Source organism: Sinohyriopsis cumingii, chromosome 5, assembly GCF_028554795.1.
Source record: "Sinohyriopsis cumingii isolate HCF-2022 chromosome 5, ASM2855479v2, whole genome shotgun sequence".
Taxonomy (NCBI): Eukaryota; Metazoa; Mollusca; class Bivalvia; order Unionida; family Unionidae; genus Sinohyriopsis; species Sinohyriopsis cumingii.
Genome location: NC_142965.1, coordinates 50,104,327 through 50,118,429, shown reverse-complemented (window position 1 = coordinate 50,118,429; position 14,103 = coordinate 50,104,327). Strand labels below are relative to the sequence as shown.

The 14,103-nt window shown below is 33.9% G+C and overlaps 1 protein-coding gene across 10 annotated transcripts in view; it reads right to left on the bottom strand.

Annotated features, from left to right (window-relative positions):
* The window catches only part of LOC149799133 (peripheral plasma membrane protein CASK-like), a 397,425-nt gene that overhangs the window by 55,210 nt on the left and 328,112 nt on the right, over positions 1–14,103 (bottom strand). For all 10 annotated transcript variants that reach the window (XR_016421088.1, XR_016421089.1, XM_089958206.1 and 7 more), the window contains exon 14: positions 5,754–5,948. Coding sequence is in view for 8 of the 10 variants with exons in the window: in XM_089958206.1 (XP_089814332.1) it covers positions 5,754–5,948 (195 nt within the window). In the remaining 2 variants the exon portion in view is untranslated. The remainder of the gene's footprint in view (positions 1–5,753; positions 5,949–14,103) is intronic.

Genomic DNA, 14,103 nt, shown 5'->3' with positions numbered 1-14,103 from the left:
CCTCTTTTGTGCTCACATGCCTTAAAACATTAGTACATATATCAAAAGACAGCAATGAAAATTGACGATTACTGGTAATGACACATGTCTCATATGTATCCATGTAATGAGGTACCCTCTAAAATTGACAAATTAATCTAGCACTAATATGCTGATAAAATTGATTACTAAGGGATGATAAAGGTGGATGATGTGTACGTCTATATAAAATTGACTACTAAGGGATGATAAAGGTGGTTGATGTGTACGTCTATATAAAATTGACTACTAAGGGATGATAAAGGTGGTTGATGTGTACGTCTATATAAAATTGACTACTAAGGGATGATAAAGGTGGTTGATGTGTACGTCTATATAAAATTGACTACTAAGGGATGATAAAGGTGGTTGATGTGTACGTCTATATAAAATTGACTACTAAGGGATGATAAAGGTATTTGATGTGTACATCTACATAAAATTGACTACTGAGGGATGATAAAGGTGGTTGATGTGTACATCTACATAAAATTGACTACTAAGGGATGATAAAGGTGGTTGATGTGTACATCTACATAAAATTGACTACTAAGGGATGATAAAGGTGGTTGATGTGTACATCTACATAAAATTGGCTACTAAGGGATGATAAAGGTGTTTGATGTATACATCTATAAAAAATTGGTTAATAAGGGCTGATAAAGGTGTCTGATGTGTACATCTATATAAAATTGACTACTAAGGGATGATAAAGGTGGTTGATGTGTACATCTATATAAAATTGACTACTAAGGGATGATAAAGGTGGTTGATGTGTATGTCTATATAAAATTGACTACTAAGGGATGATAAAGGTGGTTGATGTGTATGTCTATATAAAATTGACTACTAAGGGATGATAAAGGTGTTTGATGTGTATGTCAAAGAGTTTCTTGTGATGTTTTAGATGTTTTATATTTTCATCACACATATAGCATTTCAAATATTTAATGTCAGTTTATCAATTGCAAAAAGCTCGATCATCAATGCCATGTTAGTTTTCTGTAAAACTGGGCATGAACAATGATCATATTATGTATGCATATTTTCCACAACCAATCAGAAAATAATACATAGTTTGATGTCGAAGGTGCAAGTTTGATTCACATGACTAACACTGACAATGCATTATGCTGCTGTCCACAGTTAAGATCAAACCTAACAAAACAATGTTAACTTGGAATAATGTCAAGTATTAGTATTTAATGCCACAAACATATTTTTATATGAAAATACCATACAACTTAATCAAATGCTGACTTTTTGGACCTGAGAAACTCCCACTACTTTTTTTCCTTGCTTTTCCCTGTAATAGTAACTCTAGCTAAGATTGAGAGATTTCATATTAATATGGTTTACAAAATAACCATTGATATTTGTGTCTGTACACTTGATATTTCCCTGTACAGCTGTGTTTCAATTATGAATTGATTACACGCTTTTCTTTTAAATTACCCTTGTTATTGATTTTCACATCCAGTGTTTGCGATATTGATCTGGCAAAGAGGATGTTGATTCTTGTTGGTACTTTATGGAAAAGACTAATTAACTATGATTAAAACCCCAATTTCCCCCATCTGCTGATGTCATTAGTGACAAGAGATCAGCATTTGCAACACAGGAAAAAAGATTTAAATGCAATCTTCAATCTCCAAGAAAAGAAGAAAGGCATTGGACAGGTATTACAGACATTGGTTAGATTATTCACAAGTGACCCTGCTTGATTTGTATCTTCAGATAATGTACAAAATGAAGTCATTGGCAAAACAAAATTTGAACAACATGAAAATTCACTTAACACAAACTTCATTTAACAACTGCTGATAATAAAGACAGCATAATAAAACTATAATATGCTTCGTACAAGCTAAAACAGAAGTCATACATAAATAAGCTGATTATGAAGATAGTAATAAAAACCATCATGGCATGATTGTAACAATCATAATCATTACTTTTGTAATAATAATAACAACAACAACAATAATGACAAATGTAATAATAATAATAATAATAATGATAATATTATTATTATTATTTTGACTTTGTATTAAAGATAAGCAAAACTTAATTTTACAGTATTAATCATGTAAAAAAAACTTTAAATAGATTTGATTGCTTAAATGAAGAATAGGAATTACTAAATGGGACAGTAAATAACTGTAGAGCTCAATTCCAAAATTAACTAACATTAAACAACTAACAGACCAAGAGCTGAAATTCTTTTCTGCAATTTTGTTGGTGAGCACAATCTGCCATTTGCAGCTGCATCATCATTTTTCACAAATGCATGTTTGACACTCCCTCATGGCAATGCAGATGGAGAAAGATAATTTTCTACATTTTCAACAAGACCTTCAGTGAAGTCTCAACAAAAGTACCATCCATTCTCCAATGAGAGCAAAGGTCAACACAAATAACACTTGCACTACCTTCAACAAAGACTGTCTAATTACCCATGTATTCCACAACCTGACAGATAGATATATATATATATATATATATATATATATATAATATTTCTGTATTGCTGAAATTATGGGAGTGTGGGCATGTGTGCGGTGAAAATATCTCACAATGCTATACCCATCATCTAGTTTTTATGTGTAAGTATTAAATACTTTAAAGAAAACATGTCTTTTTTTTCTTCTTCTCACATTTGAATTTCCAGTCATTTTCTAAAGATTTTTATGAGTTCTCAAGCATACAATGCTGCTTCTTTTGGTCATTGATTCTCCCTTAGAAACTCAAAACACTTTTCTGAGCCTTCCAACATTGTCTGGGAGGTGGGGAGTTATGCCAAGTTAACTAAGACATGACTTTAAAGGACGGGTACAAACATAACTGTTACCTGGCTTTTGAAGATTGGTACAATGGTAATGTTAAATGGCTTTTGAAGACTGGTACAAAGGTAATGTTACATGCCTTTGGAATACTGGTATAATGGTAACTATTACATGGCTTTTAAGGACTGACACAAAAGTAACTGTTACATGGCTTTGAAGACTGGCACAAAGACATACATGCGAACCCATGAGTGTCATAAACATAATTATTGCTATTATAAGTGGCAAAAGAGTGTAATTTGGGCATAAAAAGTGTAATCAATATAATACATGCCAGAATTACAATTTACAGCAAGTATGAATAAGATAAGTTTTTACTACTAACCTGGCTCTGCAACTGGTCAAAATTCTTGTCATAAAGGGCAAAATCCATATGGATTAGAATCAGAATACAAACACAAAATATGCCAAAACTTATTTATATTCAGCACTCACTCTGACTAGTCTACATGTGCAACTTTCGCTGAATGATCGCGACATGGAATAATGTACAGTAATGATCACAGTCAGGTGCTGTAATACATTATTCTCATATTCTTCTTTCAAAGTTTGCCAAATGGTGTTGATTTGTTCTTTTTTCTGATCTGACATGTTTTGAAGTATGAAAAGATCCATCTGCTCTAACATTTTCCATCATATAACATCCACAACTCACACAGAAAAGCGTTCCACTTAACATCTTGCACCATTTTCTTTAAAAGTATACACTGGTTCACTTACTAACTAGTTCATCAATAAAATGAATCAGTGAGGCATAGTTCACATCTGAGTGAGTGAGTGATTTAGATTTTTAACGTAGCTTTTAACAATGTTTCAGTCATATCGCTACGATGTCTGCAGTGTGACAGTTTATAGTGTTGTCTAGCACTGGGGCATCATGCTGCAGACATGTAGCATGATGTCCCACCCAGTCACATTATCCTGACACCAGGCCAACCAGTCCTAACACTAACCTCTTAATACTGAGCACCAAGCGAGGAAGCTGTTAGTACCATTTTCGTAAGTCTTTGGTATGACTCGGCCGGGAGTTCACATCTGAAGAAACCCATCTGCTTCCTTGAATATTGGTCATATACAACTGCCATACATTGCAAATAAGAAAGTATTCTTTTGCTATTTTTATGCAGCAGCCACCTTTTGAAAAATATTCTCAAATTTACATGAGTGGAATTAAAGAGATGATAATAAAAATGCCCAACATTTTATTGCTTTATTTTTTATTTTTATTGTATGAAAAAAGCTTAATCCATATACAGTCTAGTGTAAGATGTAATTTAGTGAAAAAACAATGATTACACCAAAAGCATAATGGTTGGCATGTATGTAAAAGTAACTGTTACAGGCTTTTAAGGACTGGTACAAATGTAACCCAGTCATGGCTTTTGAAGATTGGTACAAATGTAACCCAGTCATGGCTTTTGAAGATTGGTACAAATGTAACCCAGTCATGGCTTTTGAAGATTGGTACAAATGTAACCCAGTCATGGCTTTTGAAGATTGGTACAAATGTAACCCAGTCATGGCTTTTGAAGATTGGTACAAAGGTAACCCAGTCATGGCGTTTAAGGAATGGTACAAAGGTAACTGTACTGTTACATGGCTTTTGAGGACTGGTTCAAAAGTAATTGAGACAAAAAAGCTTTTGAAGACTGGTTCAATGGTGGCGTAGACATGGTTTTGGGGACTGCTACAAAGGAAACATGGGTCATGGTTTTGGAAGACTGGTAATAAGGTAACTGAAATGTGAATCTTGAAGACTGGGGTACAAAGGTGAGATGGGGTATGATTTTTGGAGACTGGTACTAATGTAATAGAGTTTTCACTATATTCATCCTTATCTTCCACAGTTAAGGAGCTTAACAAGAATGAGGTTAAGGACATAAAGCCACTGCCTCTACTGTGCAACACAACATGGTGAACTAGTGCACAAGGCTCTTGAATATATGTTTATTAAACCTGAATGATATCCATTAATCCACTTTGTCAGTTTTAGTTTTCCTTCATTCTTTCCTTTTCAGTAAATCTTTCTGTCAACAAATTTGTTCAATAAAAAACACTCTGCCCCTTTCCCTTCCTCCTGCCAGTGTCTGTATTAAACAGGATATTTATTTATTTATTTTACAGACTGAGATTCCATTTAAATTAGGGCTATGCAGTTAGAATATATACAATACAATTTACATGATGATCCCTCTGTATTCTGCATGTTTTCCTGTGGGCATTACTGTACAGATGACTTCCCAAAAGAACTGACACAAGATCTCAGTTTCACATCACTGATTGTTCTTTATCTGTGTTGCCATATCCACACTACCAATACGTCTAACATCTGATGAAGGTTACATTGAGAAAATAAATGAAATGGTCAGATCAATAAGAGACACATTTTACTGTCATAAAAAAACTCGTTCCATTGTAGGGGCCCCGAGTGGCCAAGTGGTCTAAAGCGCTCTCTGTTACAGATCACTGCCATCTCACCTCTGTTTGCATGGGTTTGAGTCTTGGATTCAGCCAATGTGGGTATGTGAGAAAGCTTGCCAGCAGCTTCTCATGGGTTGGTGGTTCTTTCCGGGGTTTTCCAGGGTTCTTCCTCCATCATTAATACTGGCCGCTATGTACAGCCTATCTTGTGCTGAAAAATGGCGTTAAACCCTACAACAGCAACAACATCAACATTCCACTGTAAGAAAAGGTTCTGCACCAATGAGGTAAAATTCTTCGAGTTTGGGTTTTAAAAAAATCACAAATGGAAGAAAAGAGAAGAATAAAGATGCTTCATTCTATTATTCTGTTAAAGGACAACTGTACATGTTGCTTTGTACATTAAACTGGACAGACTCTGTCATATATATCATGATGAATAACAAAGTTAAAAGAAGCATGTCATACCATTGGTTCATCTGTATTTTTCTGGAACTGTACAAGTCGGACTCTTGTCACGTTTTCCATATCTGTCTGACCACTTTCCGGTGAGTCCAAGTCTGCATCACCATTCAGTAAGGGTTGAACAGGTGGCAGTGTGGCACGCTTGGTCTCATTACCATACACCTCATGGGCTACTACATCATGGGCCTGTAGTAAAGCCTGTGTGACAAGAAAATGAAATTGACAATACAAATCATAAAAAAATTTTTAGCGTAATTCAGAGTGGACTTTTAAGAATAAATCGCAGCAACATCTAAACTCTGAAATTATTTTAAAAATGTCATGATGGTCAAGTTCTGATCTGACTATCACAGCCAATTATAAAATACATTTTGAGAATTACAAGTAAGGTAGGTAAATCATTGATGGAATGTTTAACAAGGACTGTCATATGTAGCTTGATGTAAATGATTATCTTCATTAGAATTCTAGTTTCGTTGTTTCATTACATTTTTTCTTCCATTACGCTAATTACATATGGTTTCAAAGTGACTGGAGGATCATACAAAATGCAAGTATTCAGATGACATGCACTGAATTTACTTTAAAACAGCTGACAGAAAGGACATACAATCTCCAGGATTAACACAAATATTTAGGAAGAAAATTCCATGCAATACAAAAAAGGATGTCCAGGGATAAAGGCAATTTAAGCTATTGTGAAGCTTTTCCTAAATGAGTGATGAACTTTGGATACAAGCAACCCTATATTTACAATTCAATTCTGTCGTGGCAACAGAAAAACAACAATATGAATCTTTTTTTCCCTCGCACATTATGGTTTACATGAATAAATTTAAATAAAAAGTGTTTTTTTTTCTTCTTCATTTCTGTTTGAAAAAATTCAACTGCATGCAAAACATAATGAGTTTCTTGTGTTAGACAATATGATAGCAGTTTGATTTGCATGACTCAGCAGATTCCTTCCCAACTGAAAAAATGAAACTTCAAACCATTTCTGATTACAGTTAGTTTCCCAAAAGAGAAGATAAAGTCTATCTGTAACTTTCAGTTGTGCATGAAATAAGTATCTGTCTTTCTTTATTAAATCAACCAACTTCTGACCAATACCTATAAACTTGGGAAGTAGCCAGTGTCTGAAATCTTCTAACAAATGTTTTTTGAAGAGTTTAAACTGCAAAGGCAAAAATCATTAGATTTAACTGTGAATAGCACACAAATAACTAAACACAGTGTAGACCAAGAACTGCTAGTGCATTATGTAACTGTGTATAACACATGTAACTGTAGTGAAGATCAAGATATGCTTGTGCATTATATTACTGTGTATAATGAACAAATAACTTTACTCTGTGTAGAACAAGACCTACAAGTGTTTTCATTATGTAACTGTATATAACACATGTAACTTGCTAGTGCACTATATGACTGTGTATAACAAACAAATAACTCTTCTATGTGTAGAACAAGATCTGCTAACTTATTACGAAACAACAGAACTGTGTGTAATGTCAGTATATAAGTAACACATGTGTTGAATGTTTTAACTTATAATATGTGTTGGGTGTTTTATGACACATGAACATTTTCAAGTTATTATATGTGTGTTTGGTGTTTCATGGCACATCAACATTTTCATGTTATAATAAGTGTGTTGGGTGTTTTATGGCACATCACGTTTAAGTCCTATCATGCCAACTCAGTTAAAGATATGTGATAACCATGACTTTGCACATTAAGCAATGGCAGATCTTTCTTATACACAGCTCTTTTTGAGTACATATTACCCATAATTCAATGAATTATTTATTCCAGACAGTACTTCATTTGTCAAATTATTAAATCCCTCAGATATACGTTTGTGAATAATATCTTTAACTTATGCCAAATCTGTCAGAAATAATTCCTTTTCATTTACCCTCAAAATAACTAAATTTCTTTCCTTAACATGTAAGTAAACATTGAGAAAAGTCTCCAGCATAATTCCTGTGGCAGACGACTTACCATACATACAATATTGATATTGTGTCCAGCTGATATGGTGCCCAGATGAGTGTGTGTCCAGCTGATAATGTTGAGATAAATTTTCATTGGCTCTTATCATACTGCTTCCATAATCTCCATGTCATATTGATGGATACACTCCAGATCACCACTGACAGGCTCATTTATCCTGATTTAGCATCTGGGTCCAGATATAACCCAGTTCAGAACTGGATATCAAGTCACTTAGCACTTTGTACATACCAATTACCAGCTAAATCAACATAACATTTAATGAGACTAATATTTCACAAGCTTAGACAATCTCATCTGCAAGCAATCTGAACAACACTATCTTGGTCAATACTGACTAGTCACAAAGCTGACTGACAACAGCTGTTCAATTGGACAAAATGTAGCTTTTCATTAGTTTGATCATCTATATGGACATTAAAGAATGGGGGTATTTTTAAATCTCCACAGGGGTACAAAATGCGGGGACTGGATCAGACTCTACATCACAGGAAATGGGACTTAATATAAATTGAATCTGATTCAAAGTATTGATGAACACAACTCGAGGTTGCCTCTCACATTAATCATTGGAGAGTGGTTAGCGTTAAGGCAGTAATCTAGAAAACTTGTTAAGAATAATCTTGCTTGAGTGTTTTGGTATTTGCCTGGCCACCAAAGTTATCAGCAAAAACCATTCACTGTAAGGCTAGGCATGAATTGACAACAATAAAGTGGCAGAGTGTTTCATCTGCACATCTGAGACCCTAGTTTGTATCATCAGCTAAGAGAACCAAACACATACACTGTACACATTCATGCCATTAGAAGAGAACCAAGCACATAAACTGTGCACAATTATTCATCCTATTAGAAGAGTACCAAACACGTACAGTGTACACATTAGAAGAGAAAATGCATACATACACTGTCCACACTAATACACTAGAAGAGATAACAGCATACATACACTGTCCACACTCATGCTACTTGGTTGGTTCAAGTCTCAGGCTTGGGGTATGTGAAAAAGCTTGCCAGTAGCTTCCTGTGGGCCATTGGTTGTTCCCGAGATTTTTCTTGGTTCTTCCTCAACCAGATATACTGGCCACCATGTTTATAGCCTATTCTGTACTGAAAAATGGCATTAAATCCACAACAAGTACAACTCCAGCCACTTGAAGAGAGCCATGCATACATACACTGTACACACTCATGTCACTGGCAGAAAGACATGTATGAATACACTGTGCAAAACTCAAGCTACTTCTTAAAATAAATAAAGAATGTTTTTTTCTGGGATCAACATTTATTGACTCACAAGGGGGTCGCTAAAGATCTAGCTCAAAAAGTGTTTCAATAATTCGGATGGATTTGGTGTAAATTGATTGAGAAGAAAAGAAAAAAAAAATCACTTCTTACTCTCTCAAAATTCAAAACTGATTATAATGGATGAACGTCTTGCAAGATAGACTTCTATGAGCTACAGTATATAGAAATAATATCACTTCATTTCTGAGGAATGCAGCATCTATCTGATGTTTGGCAGGTAATTTTGTTACATTACTCGATTATGGCAGGTAATTACATGAATTATTTCGATTCTGAATTATACTTTAATAGGAAAATTGTCTGACTCTTAATAGAAGGGTTGAAGGTTCTATACCTATTCCATTGTGTCCTTGGGAAAGGCACTTAGCTCCCATTTCATCAGCAAATTATACACATTAATGTGTTTCAAAATATGTTCAAACCAACAAAAAGTGAAGAAGAAAAAAAACAACTTTGTTGTGAATACCACAGCCAAAATGGAACACAGCAGGATGGTAGTTAATTCCAAAAATTGGTCCCCTAACAGTCAGGGCTTTGGTTTGTAAAGCAACTGGACAAGAGAGTGGACAAACATTATCATCTATAAATTAAACAGATTATTTCAGACAACAAAAAGGAAGGAAGCGTTAAACCATTGTATTTAGCGTTGTATTTGTTTATCAAATATAAAACAAAAAACATGGCAACAAAATTATAAGGCTTGAATTTCGCCATAATTTTTTTTACGAAGACTTCATTGTTTTCAGTAAATAACAGATTAGCATGCATTTCTTTCTACAAAAGGATTGCATTTAGTAGTTTGTTTTAAATTATTTCATTTCATTGTAAAATTTAGTAACAAGCTTCACAGCAAGAAAAATAACAGTAAATGAGAGCAATTCACAATGATCTTTTTTTCTTTAAAAACTGACACCATGGCAACTTATCACAAATATGTATAACTGAGAACCTTGAAATATCACAAGAGCAATTATTAATAAAAGTAAGATGTCATTGTCATCATCATCATCATCACCAACACCATCATCATTATCATCATATATCAAATAACAATATGAGAAATGTGTAAGATTGTAATCACCTTTCTTTGTCTTGTCTGGCCTATGTGATATGTTCCATGATTCCTTGCACATGAAGCAAAGTTGTATATGATAATTTAGCCATTATCTACTTATGAATTAATTTCAGCTACAAAAAATTTCCTGGAAAGTTGTCAACATTTGGGCTTTTTTTCTCCAGTTGAGTGTATTATGCTTGTAATATGCCTAAAAGTTATCAACTTGGGGTAGAGATGACCGCAAATGGTAATAAAAATATTTTAATATCACATGAAAGGACCCAAGATAAATTTAGGTGACCAAAGCTAAAATGAAGTAGATTATGTTGATACTAATTCTATACTCACACGTGCTCTAACTGAACCGAAGAATCAGTAGGACCATTTTACATTGTATAAGATGGATAATGGTTCTAATAACAACAACTTTGTGTCATTGTGTAGAAGATTTCTTGTTAAATCAAACTCAATGTTATAAATTAAAAGGGATCATTGTTAACATTTGTAAATTTATTACCCATGTCCAATCTACCTCTTTTATTTTATACTTGTTTCTATCTACAAACAAAACAAATGAATGAATTAATGCAAATAGGAACAAATAGATATGGAACATATCTATAAAACAAATGAACAAATCAGTTTAGCAAATCCTTTTAACTGATAAAAGAATGGTAGTAAATGAAAAGTAATAAAAATGTGTGAACAAATGAATCAACACATGAAAATAGCATGAAAATGAACTGTTAATTTAATGTTTGCCATCGATCAGGCAACATGATTATTTCAATGATTAATAATAGCATGCCTTCATTATTCACATCAGTCACAAAATAAAAATATAGAACTTTTTAATGAGAAGAGGAGAGAGCTTTAAATTCAACTTGTTTGTTGCTAAATCCTTCATATCTCTTGTTCAGTTTGATGTAAATTCTGTGAGGACATCTTTGGTCAGTAAATATTGTTTAAACCATGAGCCACCCCCCCCCCCATGGGACTGATACTCTAATATTCTGAAAGAATTTCCAGGGAATCAAGATAAGATCTTCTCTTCTCTGGGTACCTGTTTAGTACCAAAGCTGACTCTTATATTCTTGAGCAATGCAATTTTTAAATAAGCCAATGAATGTAACAGCCATTTTGAACATGAGATCTGTTAACACTTGCACTTAGAACACGTTAGATGCCATTAGAAGACTTTTGACGAAAACTACATATTGATATGACCATCCATTCAGGAGAATTAGTGAAAAGAGTTTTAATATGTTCATTGTGGCAGCCATATTAGAGGTCAGATCAGCAAGATTTTTTACCAACCAGATGTTTATAGTAGTCTTCTGGTGAAAACCCCATTTCAATAAGGTTAATTTCCAATTAGAAGGAGCAGTAATAATAATATGCTCGAGATGACAGCCATAGTGGTCATACTTCATGTTCAACTTTATGGTCTTATTTAATTAAAACAAACACAAAGACATGTTCCCAGGATTTAATCGGGGGGGGGGGCCATTTGTCACAGAAATAAGGGGTAGGGGACAAAAACCTCACTTTTTCCCCACTCCACTTTATATAACTCCTGTTGATATAAAAATCATAAAAAGATGTTGCCTCAAGTTTTATAAGCATTGATCTGCTGATTGTTTCTGAGCTTAATATGTTTGTTATCTGTGTATGAATACTGTTCTGTACTGAAAACTATCTTTCACAGTCTGCTATCTAAATGGGCATGTACATAACTCATTTAGCTAGCTGGAACAAGTTTGAAAACTGTTCTTTAATAACAATAATAATAATAATAATAATAATGCATTTTTTTTATAGAGGATGACTCATTAGACAAGGACTATTCTCCCTCGAGGCCCTCTAAAGTAGAGTATAACAATGCACATTATATAAAGATAGCAATAATTACTGTTTATTTACATGTTTAGTAATAAAATACTAAATTCCATCATCTGTTAGAAGCACATATGTGCTCATGATATCTCTTCTTAAATACTGTAATATTTTCAGCAGATTTTACATGTAGTGGAAACTTATTCCACATAACTGTACCAAATTTATTGTTCTTGGTTTTGGTGGTAGAAGGTTTCCATGTGATATTGATCTCAAATGGTGTTGTGTTGAAAGAGGCCTGAATAAGTCCTGAAGATACTCTGGTGTCATTCCATGTAGACATTTATATAAAAGAACTGCCTTGTGAAAATCTATCCTGTCATATATTGTGAACCATTTGAGTTCAGTAAATAATGCTTTTGAGGGATGATCAATAGATGCATCTAAAATTATGCATTATACTGCTCGTTTCTGAAGTTTATAAATCCTGTCATGCTCAGATTTAGCACAGTTAAATGGTTGCAGTGTACGATTTTCCATGGTCCACTAGTATTGTCTCTTGAACAATTTTCCATGGTCCACTGGTATTGTCTTTTGAATAATTTTGCTCCAAAATAAGGTTTTTCACTAACATAAGTTTTGCCAAAGTTTAACTTTCTTGAATTAGCAATCTACTACTGACTATTATACCAGATTTATGCTTCCACAATATTAGGATTTTAAGTCCATTAATGCCAGTCTCTGTCTCCTTATTCAAACAGAGGTATTTTGATCAAATAAATAGCTTTACTTCTTAATTTCATTTTTAGATTTTTATTTATTAGATTTATCATAACCTTTCTGCCAGGGCTATATGGTTTTGTAGCACAGGGCTAAATTGTGACAAGCAAGGAAACCAATATTGCAGTCTTCTTTTAAAAATTCTTGTATTTTATATTTGGCAGGCAGCCTTTTGTACATTTAATTTTGAAATATGTCTTAAATGAGTGTTGACCATCATGGTATCTGTTTGTTATCCATCCAGCATATACATTGGAATTGTATTTAAAGCCATTTTTGGGTTAAAAAATCATTCATTTGTACTGCCATTAACACTTTCCCTGCTTGATATACTTTAAAATTAAATTGCCTTCATCAGTTTGATCAGCCAGTATTTGCCAAATGAATAAACATGAATACACTGGGACTTAGCCATTTTGGGTCTTCTAGATCAGGGGTCAGCAACCTGTTTTACATAGCGTGCCACTTTTTTTTTTTGATTAATTACAAAATGAACGAGCGCGTGCCATCAGTAAAAGAGTAACACTGCTAAAATTGAGATTTTTGGCTGCCCTTTGCGTGCCACAAAAAACCTCTTGACGTGCCACCTATGGCATGCGTGCCTTAGGTTGCCGACCTGTTATAGATAGCCCATATAATAAATGCACATTTGTAAAACTTCCTTGATGCAAGATTCAAACTATGACAGAATGCTTGTTAATGGGCCCAATATGCCAATCACATTTAGTTAAAGTCATTCATGTCAAGCTGAAGAAACCAGATGCATAAATAGTTATGCAAAAATATATATCGCAACAAGTGCTACAATATTTCTACCAGCTTGACTTTTGTCATGACAAGTACTTTAAGGGTGAACAGCTGAATAAAACTGTATACTGTGCAGAGTACATTTTCATACCTGTGACTTGAAACTAATTTGTGGGAGTTTCCATGCATCACTGCTTTCCAACTACATAAATTCATATAAATTTTGCACAAATCATGTGATTGCACATCCTTGAGCATCTCTGCAAACATGACATTCTAATTAGTGTTTCAGCAAAAAAACCATGTTGATATGACCGTCCATTTAAGTGGGACAGTGATATCATGATTTTCAAGATGGCTGCTGTGTTGGCCATATTGGATGTCCAGCAGGCACAATTTCCATATAGGATCCACTTGACATGATATGAATTCTTCTTGTGAAAACCCAATGATGATATGACTTTCATTCTGGATTAGTAGCTATAATAAGATTTTCAAGATAGCTGCCATTTTGTCCATACTGGATGTCAGATCTGCACCATTTTCAGTTTGGACCATCTAGACATCATAAAAAGATTTTAAAACTTAAAATCCCATGTTGATACCACT